The sequence below is a fragment of the Desmodus rotundus genome, chromosome 3, assembly GCF_022682495.2.
Source record: "Desmodus rotundus isolate HL8 chromosome 3, HLdesRot8A.1, whole genome shotgun sequence".
Classification (NCBI taxonomy): domain Eukaryota; kingdom Metazoa; phylum Chordata; class Mammalia; order Chiroptera; family Phyllostomidae; genus Desmodus; species Desmodus rotundus.
In genome coordinates this window covers 54,581,807-54,601,544 of record NC_071389.1, presented here as the reverse complement: position 1 = coordinate 54,601,544, position 19,738 = coordinate 54,581,807, and the positions used below count along the sequence as shown (strand labels likewise).

The window sequence follows — 19,738 nt, the reverse complement described above, 5'->3', positions numbered from 1 at the left end:
TTCCTTTTTTTCCCCTAGGATTCTGTAGACTTTAAAAAAGAAACACATATTTTTAGCTTGTATGATTTTATGCCAATTTCAGCAACTGTGGCCAGTTTCCATAGTCTATTTGCTTAAAGCCTTGAATGGTACTGAAATATTTTTAATTTTTTAGATGCTGATTAACTTCTGGGATATGTACACATCAATGATGAGTGAGTTCAGTTAAATTTCCTAATGTTTGGAGGCGGGATGAAATCTCTTTCATTTGACTAGCACCTGTGGAATTGACTGCAAATTTGCATGACCAAGTACTCTCTTGAATTGATCCTTAACTGTTCTCTTCCCTTTCAGTAAATCTTAGATCCATTTCTCCACAACATGGGAGAAATTAGACTTTGTATTTTCACTAGGATTAGGAAGTTGAGGGTAAAGAAAAACAGGAAATGGAAGCAGAGAACATTAAAAATACAGAGAAAAATGAGTCATATGATTCTATCAAAATACTCATTACATTGGAAATCATCTAATTAGGTCTCCAAATTGAGAGTAATGTGTTTTTTGTTTCTCACTTCTAGAAAAAAAGAAAGAAAAAAGAGACAATGGCAATAAAAAGTGTACAGTTAGGGTTCTGTAAAGAAAGAAAAGCAAAATAAGGGAGGGGGGAAGGGAAGAAAATGCCTTGTGACCGCTCCAAAACAAACAAACAAACAAACAAACAAACTGCCTATTTCACACCCCCCACTGCCACAGAATTAGGGACACAGGGCTCTGCCAAAGCCTCCATCAGAGAAAATGATAGTGGGGCGGGAGAGCGAGGAAGTTCTCAGAAATTTCTCATTAGTAAATGCTAAGACGAAGAGGTGGCCCTCCATTGACCAGAAAACTAAATAAATTATGTCATTCCCTGAAACATTCTCATCATCAAGGGTTTCTTTTTATTTATAAACGGAATGTCTGTATCACATAAGGAAAAGAAGCCTCATTACAGTTTTAACATTTGTATATGTTTATTTTTCTTAGAGTGGGCATTTCTATCCATCATTGACTCCAAACAACTAACATACATACAACTAAAAATCACATAAGGAAACAACTAAAGGATAACAACACTGACAGTTTCAACAATGGAAGTGGCACTTGGTCATTTTTGTCGATACGAGTCCTGGGGAATCAAAATGGCAGAAGAGAGCAAGGAAGAGGCTTTTCCTCAAGATGGGCCACGATGCTGAAACCCGATCACGGGAGGTAGCCCTGGGAAAGACCTGCAGAGTGCTCCTGAGGGGACAGGCATCCTTACTTCCAGCCTCCAAAACCTTCTGCAAGTTAGCATGATTTTGTATTTTGAATCATTTGCAAAGATGTTTCAGCCTCTCAGCAAATCAACCCTAAAGTATTTAATGAGCAATACGTATATTATGAACAGAGTCATCTTAAGCCTGGAACAAGAAACTATATTTCTCTGCTTTCATTCCTTCCTATTGTTCATGCTTCATCTTTTCCCCAACTAAATAGTCATTAAAAAAATATCAACAGTATCTACGGTTTTAGTCCATGGTCAAAACCATCCTTATAACACTTTTTGAATAATTCTAATGATATATTGTATTTGGCACTGAAATCAATTGGTGACTAGTCTACATAAACACTACCCTATACAGGGATTAGCAGAGGGGAGCAATATATCAGAGCGATGAACAAATTACAGATCATCTGCTTAGGAGATGTCAGAATGCGTAGGCAATGGACTAGTGGGGGGGCCGTGGGCATCACATGGGATAGCATATGCGAAAGGACTCTAAATGATAGAGCACTTTGGACATTAAGATCGTTCTTACTGTTGTTATTATGGTATAACAACTGACCCGCGGAGGGGAAAGTAAACCCCGAGAAGGCAAAAGTTCTGGTCAGATGTAAGACAAGGAATCATTTCCTCTCCGTGTCTAACTGCTCGCACTTGGCAGTGGTAATGTGACATGTGGGGAGACGCACCTTGGGCCTACAAAATAGAAATTTGAATATACAAATATATAGTATGAAGAATGGTCGATACAAATTGATGTAAAAATATGCTTTGCTTTCCCTGTTTCATGAGTTTAAAAAGCATATAATTTTGTGTTGTTTTATGTTGAAGCAAAGTTAGTAAACTTTTTGGTTCTGTTAAAGAAGTATTTTCACAGTATATGTTATTACAGTGCTGAAACCTTACATGTTAAATAGCCACCTGAAATATTTAGGACTTATCCAGAAATAACTTAACATTAATATAGATCATTCTAGTAACATGTTTAGTTATATGGTTTGGGGTAGTAAGAATGGAGAGGTGAGAATGGTAATTCATCACGATTTGCTACTTGGCCCATTTTGAATTAAATGTTTGAGATAGTCAAGTAATCCTCTAGGTAGGATATCACGATATTTTCATTGTCAATTAGGAAATGGCCTGAAGCTTTGGCTGTAGGAAGTACGGTAGGAAGATGGTAAGTCGGGAAGAGATTCCTTTTCTGCCCTCAGCCTAACTAGTGACTGTGGTAAAGCACTTGAACCCGGATAGTGTCCGTGGGGTCAGTGTCTGACAATCACACGCTCCTCAAGATGGCAGAGCTGCTCAGGTTCAAGTGTCCACAGAGCAAACAGCCTTGCCTCATGAGGACCGAGCCCATGGCTGAGAATCTGCTCACTGCTGAAGAATTCTGGGAAGCTACTGAAGGATAATCTTCTCGCTCTTGGGTCACTGCTGTCATGTTACTGGCCTTCACTGCAGCTGCAGTTAAATTACAAAGTACAGTATATACTGTTGAGCCTTCAGGAGTAATATAATGAGCACAACCACCCTCCACGGAATCCCAAGTTCAAATTACTGGCAGAGTCATCATCTGAGAATGTCTGAGAATGTACAGAATCTCGATCATCATTGTTGCTGTCTGCATCATCACCACCGTCATCATAGCATCTTTAGCATCACAGTTGCACTATCTCGATCATGTCAAGTGGCGTGGCAAGATCAGAAAAACCAGTATCAAGACACTGTCCAGTTTGGGTGTGTAAATATTATCCTGTGTTTCTTGGCCCATTGAGCAAACACTTTCTTTTCAGTGATAAATCGATGGCCTCCATATGGGGCATGTTCATGAAGAAAATACTCATCACACTCATCTCTTCCTTGTTCATAGTAATGGTAGGGAACTTTCCTATACCCTTCTGTCCTAGAAAAGAAAAAAAAGGAGAGAAAGATTGAGATGAAGAACGAAAATCATTCATTTACAAGAATCCATTATGTGCTGAGTAAATGCATTTACTTGCAAACCTAGGCATGATTCTAGTCCATGAACTCAGTTAAAACTATTATGTATAAAAGCTTTTAGGAAGATGTACCAAGTCCTTAGTGCTTTAATAAATCAAATAAAATTTATATATCACACCAATTACATTCGAATGTATAGCTCTCCGTTGAAGGAGGAAACGGTGCCTAATGGAGCAAACTGGACAGCCTGATGCTTTTACAGGGCTTGGAGAAATCTTGTGATTTGTCAGAGTAAGACAGTTGGTTCATCTGTGCTCCAATATGCTAATAGCTGGGGTAGAAATATTTGACCATGAAGATTGTGGCTTAATTGCCATTTTGAAAATATGATGAAAATATTCCCCGAATTCTATTTTGCCAGTTGTTGGTAGGGAAGTATGTTTGATAACCTTGATAAAGAATGGAAGGTTTATTTTATTATCTAGTTAGAAACTACCCCCTACCCAGCCCAATGGGGATGTATGTGGATAAAGACATCCATTTTAGATAAGGGCCTGGTAGATTACTCACTTACTTCCAGAACTTCTGGTAAGCTATCAGCTTCTCTGAGGCTCTAGGACATTTTGTCCTTCACGATCAAATGTAACCACTGGGTAGATAGCCATCTATCAAGTCATTAGCACGGCAGAGATGACAAACTTGCTTTGCAAATTAAATAACCGCTGAAGTGGTCTGCATTTCTCAGCCACAAGCCCCCGCTATGCCACTGATTAAGGGGAAAACGTTTCTTCTGACATTTGACATTAGGCTGCGGTAAATATTTTTCTTTTTATCACTGCGAAAAGTCACAACCTGATGCACTGACAATGAAATGTCATGTCAGCAAAGAACACGGGGAAATCACTGTTGCTTTATCTGTTTCTTTTCTTCAGATTTATGGTATTAAAATGAGTTGTGATATTTTGACAAGACACCCGAATTGGAGATGCATAAAAATAATTTCCTGTGATCTTACTTGCAGTAGGTGTCATTTATCATCCCGTAGACGTGGATGCCATAGCAGGCATCCATGGCCAGAATGAACGTGAACCACCCAGTGCTGAGGTATGAGCCAGACTGGACTCTGCGAGGGAACAAAAACAACACACACAACACACACACAGTGACAATAAAGTGTGGTGAGAAACAAGCCAATTGTGGCAAAAACGTAGCATTTGTTATCAGGAAAAAGCATTAAGAAACTCGACAATCTGTCAAAGAGCCACACTTATTTTGAATTATCTCCGAATAATTTACGGGCATGTTCTCACTCTTACTACCTTAAGCCTGGAAGCTAGGCTGTATGGGAGAGAAGCCATATGGCAAATTTTCGAAGTCAAATAATCCTGCTCCCTTCAGGTGAAAAATAATTTGATTTTCCTTATGACACAAATTAGTGCTGCACATCAGAAGACAGGTTTTCTACAAGTTGCTTGGAGCCCTGATGGGAACTGAATGATAATACGTCTGCTATCCTGGACGGATCACTTTCTCTAAGGCTTGTTGGGTTTCTATGTGTAAATTCGATGCAGGGTGAGTGAATCATCTGGTCTATGAAAGCATCTGAAAAGTTCTCCTTCACTGCTTCCCAGGCACCATGAGACAAGACTTTTCCTTTATAAGACCTGTCTTACCAATCTCTTCAACATGTTTTTATTGAACACCTACTATGTGAACACCTACTATTGAACACCACTGTGGGAGATGCTGAGATACAGCAGTTATCAAACAACCAAAACTTTTGTCTTCATGGAGATTAGAGGACTGGATTTGGAGATGGCTGTGTTTTAAAGGTTGGCCATGGAAGGCTTTTTTGATAACAAAGATCCGGAGTGGGGGTGGGGAGTGAGGGAAAAGGGAAGGAGCCACGTGGACTGTATTGGAAAAGACAAGCTCATGTGCGGTCTTTTTTTTTTTTTTAAGATTCTATTAATTTATGTTTAGACAGAGGGGAAGGGAGAAAGAGAGGGACAGAAACATCAATGTGTGGTTGCCTCTCACGCACCGCCTACTGGGGACCTGGCCTGCAACCCAGGCATGTGCCCTGACTGGGAATCGAACAAGTGACCTTTCGGTTCGCAGGCTGGTGCTCAATCCGCTGAGCTACACTAGCCAGGGCATCATGTGTGTAGTCTTGACCACCTCTTGGTCACATAAGAATGGGCTACAGGCCTGGAACACTGACTTACTAAAGGAAAAGGAATTTTCACAGCCTGTGCTGGACTTGCCACCTTGTGTGGGGCTATCTTACCCTGTTTCAGATTTTAAATTTTGTTTATTTTTTCAGTTACAGTTGACATTTACTGTTATATTGGTTTCAGGTGTACACAGTGTTCAGACATTTATATAACCTATGAGGACAGCCCCTAATAAGTCTAATCCCACCTGACTTCACACATACTTGCAGCTATTACCGTACCATTGACTATATGCTGTACTGTACACCCCCATGACTATTTTGTAACTGGCAATTTGTTCTTATTAATGCTTACACCTTTTTCACCTACCCCCCAGCCCCACTCCCATCTGGCAACCATCCAGTTTGTTCTCTGTATCTATAAGTCTGTTCTTGTTTAGTTTGTTCATTTATTTTGTCTTTATATCCCACATAAAAGTGAAATCATAGGGTACTTGTCTTTCTCTGTTTGACTTAATTTACTTAGCTCAATGTGCACTTCTTTGTTCTGTTTAAATGTGTGTTTCATATGGTGCCTGGCCAACCTCACTGCTATATCTGTTCCCTGAAAACAGGGGATGGGATCCTTCATTCTGTGGCAGAAAAGGGTTGCATGCAGGCCAGAGGCCTTGTGTTAGCTGCTGGGAAGGACCTACTGGCCATGGGGCACCAATGCCCACTACTAACAAGGATCTCGTTCTGTTTCTTCTCTATGTGTGTAAAGGGTTGTTCCGTCTAGTGTCTGCATTGTTTTCCTTGGCCACTCTGATCCCAAGAGGTAGCAGCAGAAGGGCTTGAATGTCTACTCCTGGTGACAGGTAACAGATGCTCCTTGCTTGACGGACAACATGAGAGAAAAGAATTTCAGAAGAAGGAAATGCTAGGGGCAAAATCCCAGATATTTAAGGAAGAGATGGGAAGAGTGATAACTGTAGCATGCAGTGCTGACCTGAGGGGTCTGCCATGCTCCAAATGGTTCAAAGGAATGTTTGATGACAGGCAGCATCTCCATACCCATCTTTAGCCGAGGTTGACCAGTCCACCTAAAACAGATGACTGCTACTGCCGTAAGTTTCTCCCCATGGTGGCATTTGACTCATCCCAGGTTGTCTGGCATCTGTGTAGCACCACATCTAAAAAAGACTAAATTTCCTACATCTAGACTTCTTTGCACACCTGGAGCATAGCCAGCCCTTCCCTGACTGATAACTTCTCCCCAGGTGCACCACTCCAGCCAGCAGGGGCTCGACACAGAAGCCTGATACTGTGGATGGGTTTCTCCAGCACCAAGCCTTCCATGTGCTATAATTAGGACTCTGAATCCTTTCATTCTTTTTTTTTTTTTTAAACAGACACTGCTTAGTGTCAAATTACTTACAGCATACAAGCATTTCAGAAGCAACAGGAACTCAGATTGGGGGCTAACAACTGGGTATTTTAACCTTTATTTTCATTGGCTTTGGGTGATTTGCTAGGAGAGATAAACCCAACATATATATATCTATGTCTGTCTGTTATCTCTCTCTCTCTCTATATATATATATATATTTCCAGCACAAATAATGCCCCCTTTTTATTACAAAATCATAAGCATGTAATTCGTAACATAAGAATATCACACTCAAGCACACCATATGACATTTTAGGTGAAATGTTCAAATTAAAACTATAAATCATTACACAATATTATTACCCTACCAACCACACTCAGCAGGAGTTACTTCTGCTGGATATATATATATATATATATATATATATATATATATATATATATATATATACCCATTTCCTCTGCTTGTCACTGAATTTGAAATGCCACAATGTAAGTACTTTCCTTTGTATCTCCTGACATGTCTTCTACATACAAAACGTTCCAGAAACAGGATCCCCATGAATTACACGCACTTTCCTCTGTAATAGGAATGGTAGCAGAAGCACGGGTTAGGAATGGGTGCCACACGGGTGGGAAGATGTACCACAGGGAGGTGAAATACACATTAAGGGCAACTTTGCGTACACAGCGGAACCTGCAGTCCATCCTGCCTCCTGCAGTCTGAGGAGGAGCAGCAATAATGGGGATTGCTTAAAGCACCATCTGCTTAAGAAGTCCTCACTTGAAATTTGGGAGAGCTCAGAAGAGGCAAGGCTCTTGACAAACATCTCTGAAACTGAATCTAGAAACTTCATCTACGTACTGAATTTTTCTGGTTAGTATTCCTACTGAATGGTATACCCCTTTTTCCTCTTCGTGTCTTCTTGTATGACTTTTTCCATAAGACTTTTGTATTATCTCTAGCTTTCTTCAATATCTGATTGACCAAGCACTAGTAGAGATCAGTAAAACTTACAGCATTTGTTTGAATATGATGAGAAAAACCAGGTCTCACTTATTCACGCATTCATGTATCTTTTTCGACAATCATTTATTGGGATGCTATCATGTGCCACTAACTATACTAGAAGCTGGCAATGAATATTTTCTTAAAGAGCACATGGTCCAGTGGGGGAGGCACACACACTGAAACGACTGATCACAAAGCAGTGCAACAAGGCGCAAGCCCAGGTGTTTCTTCGGAGTTCGTTACCCAGTGCACTACGGAGCTGCGAGTGAGGCTACCTGGCTTCACGTTCCGGCTCTCTTGCCACTTGAACGAGGGGCTTTGCACAACTTATTTAGTCTCTTAAATCATCTTAGTTTCCTTTGTCTTGAAAATGAGGTGGCTGAACTCATATTTAAGGTTACTTCCAATTTTGAAATCAAATGATTCTGTGATTGTCACCTTCCATAGTCAACCTGTTTTAACCTTGTAAGCACATTCTATGCTCCAAGCATTTTGGGGGTATAATTAACAGTCTGACCACATTTAGAGCCCACTTGTGCAATGTGCATGCCACTAAATGTCTGGGGTGTATATTTTGAAATACAGTTTCTATCTGGCAATGGCAGTGGCAATTGTCACTGGACATTTGGAGGGAGATCCGTGTTCACCTCCATCACACTTCTGCTCACAGAAGGTGCTGAAATCACTGTTCAACACCAACGACACAACTGGACCATAATATTGAGGGTGAAGCTTACTTTGAGTGAGAGATAAAATAAATCTAAATTAGAAAAAATTGGTTGTATTCTGATGTGGTATTTTTTCCCCTAGGAGTTGCTAACTGTGATGGACCAAGGTAACATTGTAGCCCCGGGATAAAAAGGGGATCTTTTGCGTGACATATGGATCACTACTTTGCAGAACAAGCTCTCCTGGCTCATTCTGGTCCACCCCGGACAGCCGTTTCTGACAGTGCAGCAGTGGGTTTTCAGAGCAGAACCCTCAAAGGATAGATAGAGTGCAACTGTGGACGTGGCTCCTCCACATTTCTATCTTCCCTTCACCATAGGAAAAGCAGGTCAGGAATTTCAGAATTTAGCATATAGTCAAAGACCTTTGCAATTCGCCACATAATAAGAAAATGTTTCCTGTATTTTCGATGCTTGTTTACATTTAAACCTAATCTGATTTATTTTGTTTGTGGGTCGACAGATCGTGATAACTAGCCCCGAAGCTCTTTAAGTGAGCCGCCTTGCATTTGATTCAGTCCGGGGAGGCTCAGACTGCCCGAGTGCCCTGTCCTACAAACAGCACTTAATTAGATAGCTGCGTTTTCTTTCCCTGGTGCCTCTGACATATTCGGGATGAGAAATCGTGTGAGCCGATGTCCATGTAATGAAGCCGGGGGTGGAATAATGGCAGCCGGTAGATAAATCCAGGAATTCTTCTGAATAGATGTCTTGGCGATCTGGGTTCCTAAGGGGACTCACGGCCTGGACAGCGCTGGCTCTGGGAACTCTTGTAGGTGAACCGGCCCCCAACTCCCCTGCTGTGCGGGCAGACTAGAGATGGGGAAGTGTAAATTATACCCACCCACACTTTCTGAGGTTCAATAAAAACTACAACAAAATGATGTGGGCTGATATACATGAAATTGTTTATGATTATAAGCTTGAAGAGACCCAGTGATAATTATCAGATGCCTTAAAAAAATTCCAAAAGAGTGTCCTGTGGGGCCAAATATTGTCTTGTAATTTATCACTCACACATGCAACACTAAGTATGCACCAGCTGGCCGTCAGCCACAGCCCTGTTTATTTATACCTTCCACATTTGGGGATTGATAAAAACAATTATTGTCATCTACAAATAAACAATCAAGAGTCCCATAGGGGTGATAAGAGAACTTAAGTCCTTAATTCAGTACAATAGGAAAGCTTAAATTAATGCAGCAGAATAATGAGCCATGCAGTAGAAAACATAAAGGCAGGAGTGTGAGAGGAAGCTATCAATCATTTATTTCCACCGGCCAAGTTTTGCATCCCACAGCTCCTCGGTAATCAAGATACTTACCACTTGGAAACTACTTAAATTTACTTGCTCATCTCTTGGAAAAATGATGCTGTCAACACCTTGATGTAGCACATGCTTGAAGGCATAACATTTAAAATATAATCTTTCATCCAGTTTATTAAAAATAAAATATAAGCTACCTTGCCCCTTGATGTTTACCCCCGTTCCTTGATGTCTAAAGGCCATCACAAGTCCACAGGGATTCGTTCCCTGTCAAACTCTCCTTATTTACACCATTCTCAACATTTGGGGCTGTCAGCATCCTTCGTTTGCCTGCACTGCTGCTTCTGTGCATGCTCTCTCATCTTCTCGTTTCTGGAAACATATAGTGAAACATTTTCCCCCTGTTTCCTGGTAGGGGGAACTTTTCCCTTTTGGCTAATTTTAGAGGAGAAACTGAGGAAGGTGACATGGTTGCTCTTCATGAGAAAACTGGAGTACATAGATAGCTCTTTATCTATTCACAGGATGCTGTCCTAATTAGTGAACACCGTTAGCTGTAACTTACGTTTTGAACTCAAGAAGCTTATGCTTTGATGGGCAAAATAGTAGCACTTTCTCTACATTGGTGTTTCTCAATCTCAGCACTATTGACGTTTTAGATAAGGTAATTCTTTGTTATGGGGGAATGTCCTGTGTAGTAAGTTCTCTTTCACATTTCACCAGGGTCCACTGTCGCAAACTCACCTGTGCCCTCAGAGTGCAGTAAGTTTCTTGATGCCTACTCTTAGCTTGGGGTGGTTTGCCTTGAGATGTCCCTAACTCTAAAAATACAAGTTCTCCTTACCTACAGTTCCCACTTGGCCTAGACCCAAAGGGCAAGTCTTGATCTGCAATGGGGAAATGGAAAAAGTGTCAAGTGGGAACAAGAATGAGGGATCCAGTAGCCCCAGATTTTGTGGCTGCCCTCTTCAGGGAATGGTTGGTAGGGGGGCCTTTGGCTCTAACTTTGCTGTTAGTCTAAATTCTGCTCTTTCTGATTCATGTCCTCCATAAACTGATAAAATCAAGGTCTGGAGCACTGTGAGCTAGCATTCTAGAGGCATAATAATCATTTATCAAAGCCCAAAGGGGATCAAGACCCTCCCAATAATGGAGGTTTATTGGACAACATAATATTGGCAGCCCCTTCTGAAATCTGCTATACTCAGGAGAAAAAGAGGACTTTTTAAAAAAAGTTCATCAATATTTCATGTCTTGTTTCAACCCTTTTGGAACTCATCAATATACTACACTGGCAGGATAGATAAATAAAAATGGCAAAGTGAGTTTCCATATACCTTCCCACGGAGAAGGAATACATGACAGAATATAGATTACCCAATTAAAAACACTTGTTCCCCATTTTTTTCAAAAGCACATGGATAATAAAATAATACATTTAAACAAGGAGACTAGGTAAGAAAAAGAGCTGATCATTATCAGTAGCATCTTGGGATTCATCTAATGCTGTGAACCAGTCTAATGGAAGCGAAGCTCAAAGTGTGGAAACAATTTCAGCTGTCCCCAGTCATATATTTTTGTACATCACTTGATTGTTGGGAGGTAAGGAAATACTCTGGAGTGTGTCCATTACCTGAACAGTGTGTATTTGTACTATCTATCAATAGGACACGCCCAGCAAATGTTTGAACAGTAATGACTTTCTGCAAATCAGGCGGTAGAATTCTTGTTCTTGGCTTGAATCATTTGCAAAGGGACATAAACTTTTCAAATGGCTAAAACATCATACTATGGATGGTGAGTCTTAAAATAATGTTCCAAATGAAAGGAATCCAGGCCTGGAAAATATGAAAAAAAAGGATCCTGATTAAATGGAAAAAGCAGTAAATCTTAGTGGAAGACTGTACTACCATCCCGAGCAGCTAATGTGAAATGCTGGTGCTAATCAGGAGGCTCTCAGACTGTGAATATAACAAATAGTTTTCCTGCCATAGAATCAACAGGATTCTGACTGTGATGAATGCAATGAAATTGTACATAAAGAGCATAATAAGAAATGACTGTGTCCTTTTCAAAATGTACATTTAAAAGTAAAATGGTTCAGCTCTCAAAGGCATGATTTATGACTGCTGTAGAAATAGAAGATACCACACGCAAAGATTACTTCATGCATTCATCTCAGAAATTAAAAGGTTATTTCATTCTTGCCCTTGGGCTATGAAGCCCCTTTAATTGGAAATGTTGATTTGTGGGATTTCAATCACTTTCTTAAATGAACAGTGGAACCTCAGGAATGGCAGGGATGGGTGATGGGGATGTTTGGGGGCCACTTCATTAACGCAGAACTGGTTCCATTACCACTCAGTATTGACTGACCTGTATCCCCTCCGTGTATTCATCAGTAAATTCATATACTGTGTATTTAAGCCCTAACCCCCAATGGTGTTCAGAGATGGAGCCCTTGGAAGGTAATTAGCTTTACGTGATGTCATGAGGTGGGACCCTCATGATAGGATTAGTGGCCTTATAAAAGAGAATGAGACACTAGAACTCTCTCTCTACCACCATGTGAGGACACAGCAAGAAGGCTACAAGCCAGGAAGACAGCATTCGCCAGAAAGCGACCGTCTTGGCACTCTGATCTCAGACTTCAGCCTCCAGAACTGTGAGAAATAAATTTCTCTCGTTCAGCCACCCAGTTTATGGTATTTTGTTATGACAGCCTGAGCACACTAAGACAATGGGTGTCTTTCAAGGCCCCCCCCCACATAAACATAAACTCCCTTTTGTGATTTCTAGGGCTTCTGTTCCTGAACTCTCTCATCTAGTCATGTCAGTCCATTTGCTGCCCTTAAATACCTCTTGTGAACGTCAGCCTCTGTCTCTTTACTTGTGTACACTTTCCATCTTCCTTAAGCACTTTCCCTCATGTCCTCTCCAGTTTCAAGTCTTACTAAGCTTCAGTTCTTCTGTTATTTACTCAAGAAAAAATTATTGAGCACACTGTCAATGTGAGGCACTGTGCCAGGCACTGAAAATAACAAGTTGCCCCTGATCTCAACTTTGGGTCAAGTGGAGAAGACAGACTGAGTAACAGAGCTACCGAGGAGGTAATTCCCCCGCAAGTGCTCTGGGGATACCAAGGGAAAAGCAACCCACAGAGCTGGAGGGAATTAGGGAACATAATTCCTTCTGTAGAAGGAAGAGCTGAGCTGTGGATTCAGGCTAAAGGAGACCATCAGGAAGAGCATCAGGAGGAGGAGAGCGTCCAGGCAGAGAGAAAGGCCTGTGCAGTCCTACTGAGCTGTAAGAGTAATGGGAATGCAGAATAGTTCTCATACGTCCTCAAACATGGGATGGACCTCAAAGCATCGCCAGTGTTATTGCCATAATAGATTATTGGTTAGAGACAGAACATATAAGTAACACTGATTGATTTTTCTTTCTTACATTATGTTTTGAAATATGAAAGAGAGCTTGATGTTCTATACAGCTAGTTTTTTCAGATGATGGAAATTTATGGATTTGGAGGGAAGTGTCTAGGGGAAAATTGGAAGAATTATGTTTTTTCTTTCTCATTAAATTCCTCATTAATTCAGAATTGAGAACAAATGTAAACAAATATGACTAAGAATGAAAACAATTTAAAAATGTGTGATGCTAATGGAGTAGTGTTCATCTGGGTTATAAACTCAGTTACGAGTCATGAGCAAACTCATCTAATCTTTACTTATCACCAAACCAGCTTTCCTAATGCACACCTGGAGGCTTTCAACCTGTTTTATTTAAAAGGGAAACAGTTTCTACGAAAATACTTAATTCACTGCGTTTTTTTTTTATTATTTGAAATGAAAACATACCATTGCTGCTTTAAGGAGCCCTTTGAAATACCTTTCAGGTCTGGAAACAGTGAGCTAAATGATTCTAAAGCAACTTTCCTCTACCTGGTAAAGCTTCTGGGAGAATGTGTGACACTATGTACCTTATCACCCAATCTCTACCCTAAGTAACTCTGTTGCCTTCCTTGGATCTCTGTTTTTTAAAAGAATGGTCCATAATTTTGAAGATATGAGGTTTATGGACAGACTGTGTGGGTTCTAATTTCAGCCCTTGTCTCAATGGCCATACATTTGCTTTTTAAAAAAAAAAAAATTATTGGGATGACATTGATTAATAAAATTATATAGGTTTCAGGTGTACAATTCTATAACACATCATCTGTATATTGTATTGTGTGTTCACCACCTCAAGTCAAGTCCTTCCATCACCATTTATTTCCCCTTTATCAATGGCCATAGATTTTCTTTCAACTTTCTTGTGCTAGATTGTACTGTTCATTCCCTCCCGGGATATGGTTTGCTCATGGGTGCAGTAACTTTCCTGCTTCATCGACTCAGGGGTTGTCCAAACAACTTGCTTTGACTGATGGAACAGTACGTGGAAGTGAACATTCTGACAGGTCCCAGTAGAGATATTAAGAAGCAACATAGGGTCCCCACATCTTATACTTCTTTCCTCCATCATGGGAACAACACGTCCCAGGTAGGGGGTATTCCTTCAGCCTGGGTCCTGAGATGAGGAAACCCATGCAGCATATATGAGTCCAAAACTGGAGCCAAGTTCAGCTAAGCCTACTACAACTACAGGTGATCACAGGCCTGCGAGTAGGAAATATGTTCTTGAAAGCCATTGAGTTTTGTTCAGGGTTATTTGTTATGCAGCAAAAAGTTGACTAAATAGACCTTTTTGATTAATCATAATAATTACTGTTATGCACGGAATATTTACATGAACTAGGCATTGTGTCAAGAGGTCATCTCATTTAATCCTCACAACAACCCCACCCTATAGGAAGTATTAATATCTCCACTATACAATGGAAGGTTCAGGGAGGTATAAGAACTTGCTCAAGGACAGTGTGCCACCAGCGAAGTCAGGTCCTTAACTGAGTTCTTTCTTGGTCATCACCATTCTCAGGATTGTCTGAGGCACCACATGTCTGACAGAGCAGCCATCAGAGGCCCTCAATTTTCTTCTTGTTCCACTGTTAACCTTCTTGGAAATCTTATTTTGGGCCACAATGTTTTTGACGGCAGAATAAGAGGCCTGATCTAGGTAGGCTTAGGATCTGTTATCACTAATGTTCTGTAACCACAGTTATAATAACATAATTCATATTAGAAAGAATATAAATGTACAGATGTATTTTTAGAACAGACTGACTATCACTACTTTATAGATTTTATGTTTTTAATTTCAGGATTCAAAACACTTTCTGAATTTCGGCCACAGTCATGTTCAAATAACAGCTTTACACCACTGAGGTGGATACATGCATTGACTTTCAAAGAAATAAGGGTTAAGTTCTGAAATAAAGATCAAGTTTCTGGATCCACTTCATTCCCTAGGCATGGCTTTCTTCCAGCCCTTAGGTTCTATGACCTTTTAATAAATTCTCCTCTTTGTCTTGTGTCAGCTGAAGGAAGTGTCTTTTCCTTGCAACCAAAGATTTGAAGTTGGGTTGGCTGACCTCTAAGATTCTTTCCAACACAATAAGTCTATTAAATACTCTAGGTTAGACTTTGCTTCTAACTAATCTTTAACTCTTACTAACAATCACTATTTGATCTGATCCTAGCTTTATACTTAGGCTTAAAAAGTTACTTCTTTCTAATGTACCCTTCAACTTATCTTGAAATCATGCCCTTCCTAAATTGATGTGGGCTTCAGTATTCTGAATGCTAATCACCTTTCTCTACCTGAGGCACAGGTGCTTGTTCCCCTGCTAACCTGATAAAGGTAATTAATGGAAAGTTTTGGCTTCTGTTCCAGTTCTTTTATCAGCCATTCTTTCTGCATATACTTGCTTCAAGACCAAGAAAAGAAAAAAAGAAAGATTTTAATCAGGCAGGAGTATATCCAAGTAGATAAATGAGTTTTTCCTGGCACTTTACCTTTTTTAGAAGAGACATGAAATGACTCACTTCTCCTTAACTTTGTGATTTAACTGGAACTTGAGCTAAGCTAAGCTCTTTTCCTTTAGAAATAGTTCCAGCACAGAACCAGACTCAAAGTTGCTTCTGACAAATAATGCTTTCTGAGCTCCTGTTTCTCTTTCAAAATGAAAATTTATATTTAAACTTACTTTTAGACAACTAAGTTTTAACAAGGCTTTAAGACAGAGGTTTGAGGTGGTCTCAGCCCACTGAAGGAGATGGGGTGTCCAGGTTTGTTAGTGGCACAGGGTCTCCAGTACCACTGAGAACATCATTAAACCAGCCTCAGCCAGATGCCGAACAATCAACCACACAGAAAGAGAAAATTTAAAAAGCACAAAGCAGTTCTGACCTTCTTCTGGTTAAGAAAGACTAATTTTGCTGCCACTTCCTGCCTATCCGAATCTATTATCGCTCTTCTGACTGAGTTACATGGCTCAGTAAGCCCTGAAATAAATTATTTCGAGGGGAATATTTATTTTTAATAGCAAAAGCAAAGTTGTACTCCCATTTCCCACATCTATTAAAATTGTTTGTATCTGGCTCACTAACGAAGGATAATTCAATTAGAAAAGATCAACAGCAAAACTGACATTTGGGTCTTCAGGCACTGAGAATTTTAGTCTCTAACTTAGAGAAGGAGGCTTTGCTTGTCACTCTTTCCAGTAGGCTGACATTCAGTGACTACCTTATGCACACTACCTTTGCCAAACAATAGGCTCTCATCTGTGCATGAAAGCAGGTGCTGATCTCATTCTGCTCTGGCACCAGCAAATTCCTAAAAGGGGAGTCTCTGCTCCGGAGGGTATCTGAAGTCCAATGACCTTGAAACAGTCATACCTAACGGAGTCTCATCTAGTGAGCGAGCTGTTTATATCCACTAAGGTAGAATGTTATTTACTTTTGCCCAGGTGTTTCAATCCTAAAACCTCCATTTTTGTTTTCTCTCCGTTCTTGAGATGGCATGGAGTTTGAGAAAAGAGAATTCTTCCTTTGAAGTCTATTCAGATTTTCCAATTGAGTTAGATTCCTTGCTTAGCGGAGTGAAGAATTTCTCTCAGGGAGGTGGGTTGTTTCCCATAGAACTGTTACACAGCTCAGCTGGAAATCTCCGTGGAAAGGACCTTTGTGTTTGCTGCCTGAAGTAAATCTGTGCCTGGGAAGCCCTTCTATGAACACCACCCTCACACCGGAACAAAGTCTACACCGGAACTGCAGAGACTCGAAGGACCAGAGCATCTCCTCCTCTTTTCACACTCAGGAAATAAAACCCCAGAAAGATCCAAAAATGTAAAGAAGAGAGATTAATTCCAGCACTTAGGACCCTCTCTCGGATCAAAGAGGAGATAATGGCAATGATTCCCTTCTTCCAACCAGAGGAGATAACTCCAGAAAAATCTCCAGAGGAGATTTTTTTTTCTTTGGTGCTCAATAAATTCTTTATTTGCTTAATGTCAAATGCTTTTTACTGATTGTCATCCTCAGAATGAACAGCAGCACATCAAAAGTACAGACCCTCCCAATAAGCCAGCAGTCCCTAGACCCCCATCTTTGCCTCTTCCACCTGCCCCTGGGCCCCTGCTGTCTCACAAGGGACTCTGTCCAGGACAAGTGTGGGAAGATGCTCTCAGTGGCCTTGAAGGCAGATGGTGAGAGAGCATGGGCCAGGAATGGTTTAAGTTTTGCACCTGCCACAAAAGAGACAGCTTTCAGCTGTTTCCAGAATTCCTCAAGCCCAGTAATTCCATTGACCCAGAGTAGCCAAAATGCCATAAAGAGGGACCAGGATGCAGAGCTAAGGCAATACATACTAAAAAAAATGCCAAGAAGAAATAGAGTAGAACTTAGAAAATGTCTCTTTTAGAGAACAACTGATTGAAATGTGAGAATGTTGTTAATCACACAGATTTTCTTCCTACACTGCCACAGTCACGGCATGTCGATCTGCATGCTGAGCTATCAGAATGAGGACACTGGAGAATGTTTGAGGACGCTCTCCACCTACCATATCGCTTTCACCAGTTGGTAATAACACTTTATGTCCATGCTTCTGACTAAAGGGGCTGCAGAAAGTGACTGGAAGAGCTACTGAACTCTTAAGCTGTTGCATAGCACAGTAAACAAAAAAAATTGCTCTTATTTTTGGAGCTCACTTACTGGCCTCCCTACGTTCGTTGTTTGTTCCTCTTCCCTTCCCCCTTACATCTGCTTAGTCTTAAAGGTCCTTCATCACTCCAAGAGGATGAAGAGAACTACAGATTTGATTTGTGTAGAGGCATAAAATCTTGTGAAAGCCTCAACTCAAAATAAGAAAGTAGGTTGAAGGTAGCTGCCTTCCTTCCTCAGGAACTGGACTAAAGGAAGTGTTGAGTGATGCTGACCTACTGGGTTCTTACCAGCTCCGTCCCCATCGTCCCCAACACCACAGCTCCAATCCTTGTGCTCCTACACCTGAATGTCCCAGACCCCTCCACGGTTTCCCCCCTCCGGGATGCTTTACTGCCCGCTGAGACCAAATCTCTTAATCCAGTTCCACAAATTCAGTTACGAGTCTGCAATCCAATCCCTTCCCCCATTCTTTTTCTTCTTTCGGCCTTCAATGCCACAGTACCCTGGCCCAGCCTGTACACCCTGGAGCCCTGGCCTTCACTTCCCAGTTATGGCTCTGATCCCAGTCTCTCTAGAGGCATTGTTTTCCACCACTGCCACCGATAATGCCTCCTGATTATAACTTCCTGGGGGTAGAGTTTGGGATTAATACTTATTTTTAAAAATTTCCTTGGTGATGATAATGTAGTATGTGCAGCCAGGTTGGAAAATCACTGCTATACATGGTAGTTAGGATTGAGGATTCTATTGGAAGCTGAATTCCACTATATCATGAATTAAAATAGCTTTTGAGGATTGGCTTGAGAATCTAATCACTGTTTTAAAATTTGTATCTTTAGGAAAATGTATCCCAATTTATAAATAGCTGACTTGCAAACTAACTGGAAACTTGCCAGCAAAGAGACGCTGCTTGGCAAAGAGGTCGCATCTTTGGTAACTGTGTCTGGCGCGTAGTGCAGGCACTCGAGTTGCCCGGCTTAGTTGCATAATTTTTGGAATGTGGGCTATTGCTAGGTGAAAAGTTGCAAGTATTTTTCCCCAAGGAATTTTTAACAGTTTGCCAATATTTTCTCATTGACACTGTAGCAGAGAGACTGATATGTCTATTTTAAGGGTATGGCAGGATACACCCAAGTCACCCTGTCCACATGGCAGGATACAATCCCAGTCACCACTCAAAGTTTGGCAAGCCTCATGTGCATGTACCTCCAGAATCAGTTTCTAACCCCAGCTTACTGAGATATTAACAACATATAACATATAAGTTTAAGGTGTACAAGGTGATGATTAGACACATGTAGGTGTTGCAGAATGATTACCATAATAAGATTGGTTAACATCTCCATCCCTTCACATTATTACAATTTGTATGTGTGTTTGTGTTGGTGACATTTAACTTCTTTTCTCTTAGAAATTTACATAACGCAGTATTGTTAATTACAGTCACCACGCTGTCTATCAGACCCCCAGATCTTATTGTATTTTCTTATTTATTTTACATCTGGGACAGAATAAGGGTTTAAATGTGCGTTCTCTCTCTCTCTCTCGCTTTTAGTTAGTTGACCCAAAGCTCAGGCAAATTCCAATTTCATCACTCAGGATTGAAATGTGCTCTGTACTTTTTGTAAACAATAAATTATAGCAAAGGGCTGGCTACACACAAGTGTGCCAAAGAAAGGAGAATAAACGAAGATGGGGCTTCAAAAAAATGGGAAGGCGTGATTTTATAATTTATTGAACTCACAGTAGATATCAAGAGGTGTAGCTAAATCTCTGAAATCATGAAGAAAATATCAATTTAACTAAATTAATTTTAGTCTTTTGAATTTTCACTGCAAAGCAAACTCTCAGAAGATTG

The 19,738-nt window shown here is 40.6% G+C and overlaps 1 protein-coding gene across 1 annotated transcript in view; it reads right to left on the bottom strand.

The window, feature by feature from the left end:
- Positions 1-946: 946 nt before the first annotated feature.
- Positions 947-19,738, bottom strand: part of ST6GALNAC3 (ST6 N-acetylgalactosaminide alpha-2,6-sialyltransferase 3) — a 491,203-nt gene continuing 472,411 nt past the window's right edge. The window contains exons 4-5 of the mRNA XM_045199607.2: positions 4,239-4,346; positions 947-3,185 (exon numbers count right to left, since the gene is read on the bottom strand). Of these exons, the coding sequence (XP_045055542.1) occupies positions 2,999-3,185; positions 4,239-4,346 (295 nt within the window). The 3' untranslated portion in view covers positions 947-2,998. The remainder of the gene's footprint in view (positions 3,186-4,238; positions 4,347-19,738) is intronic.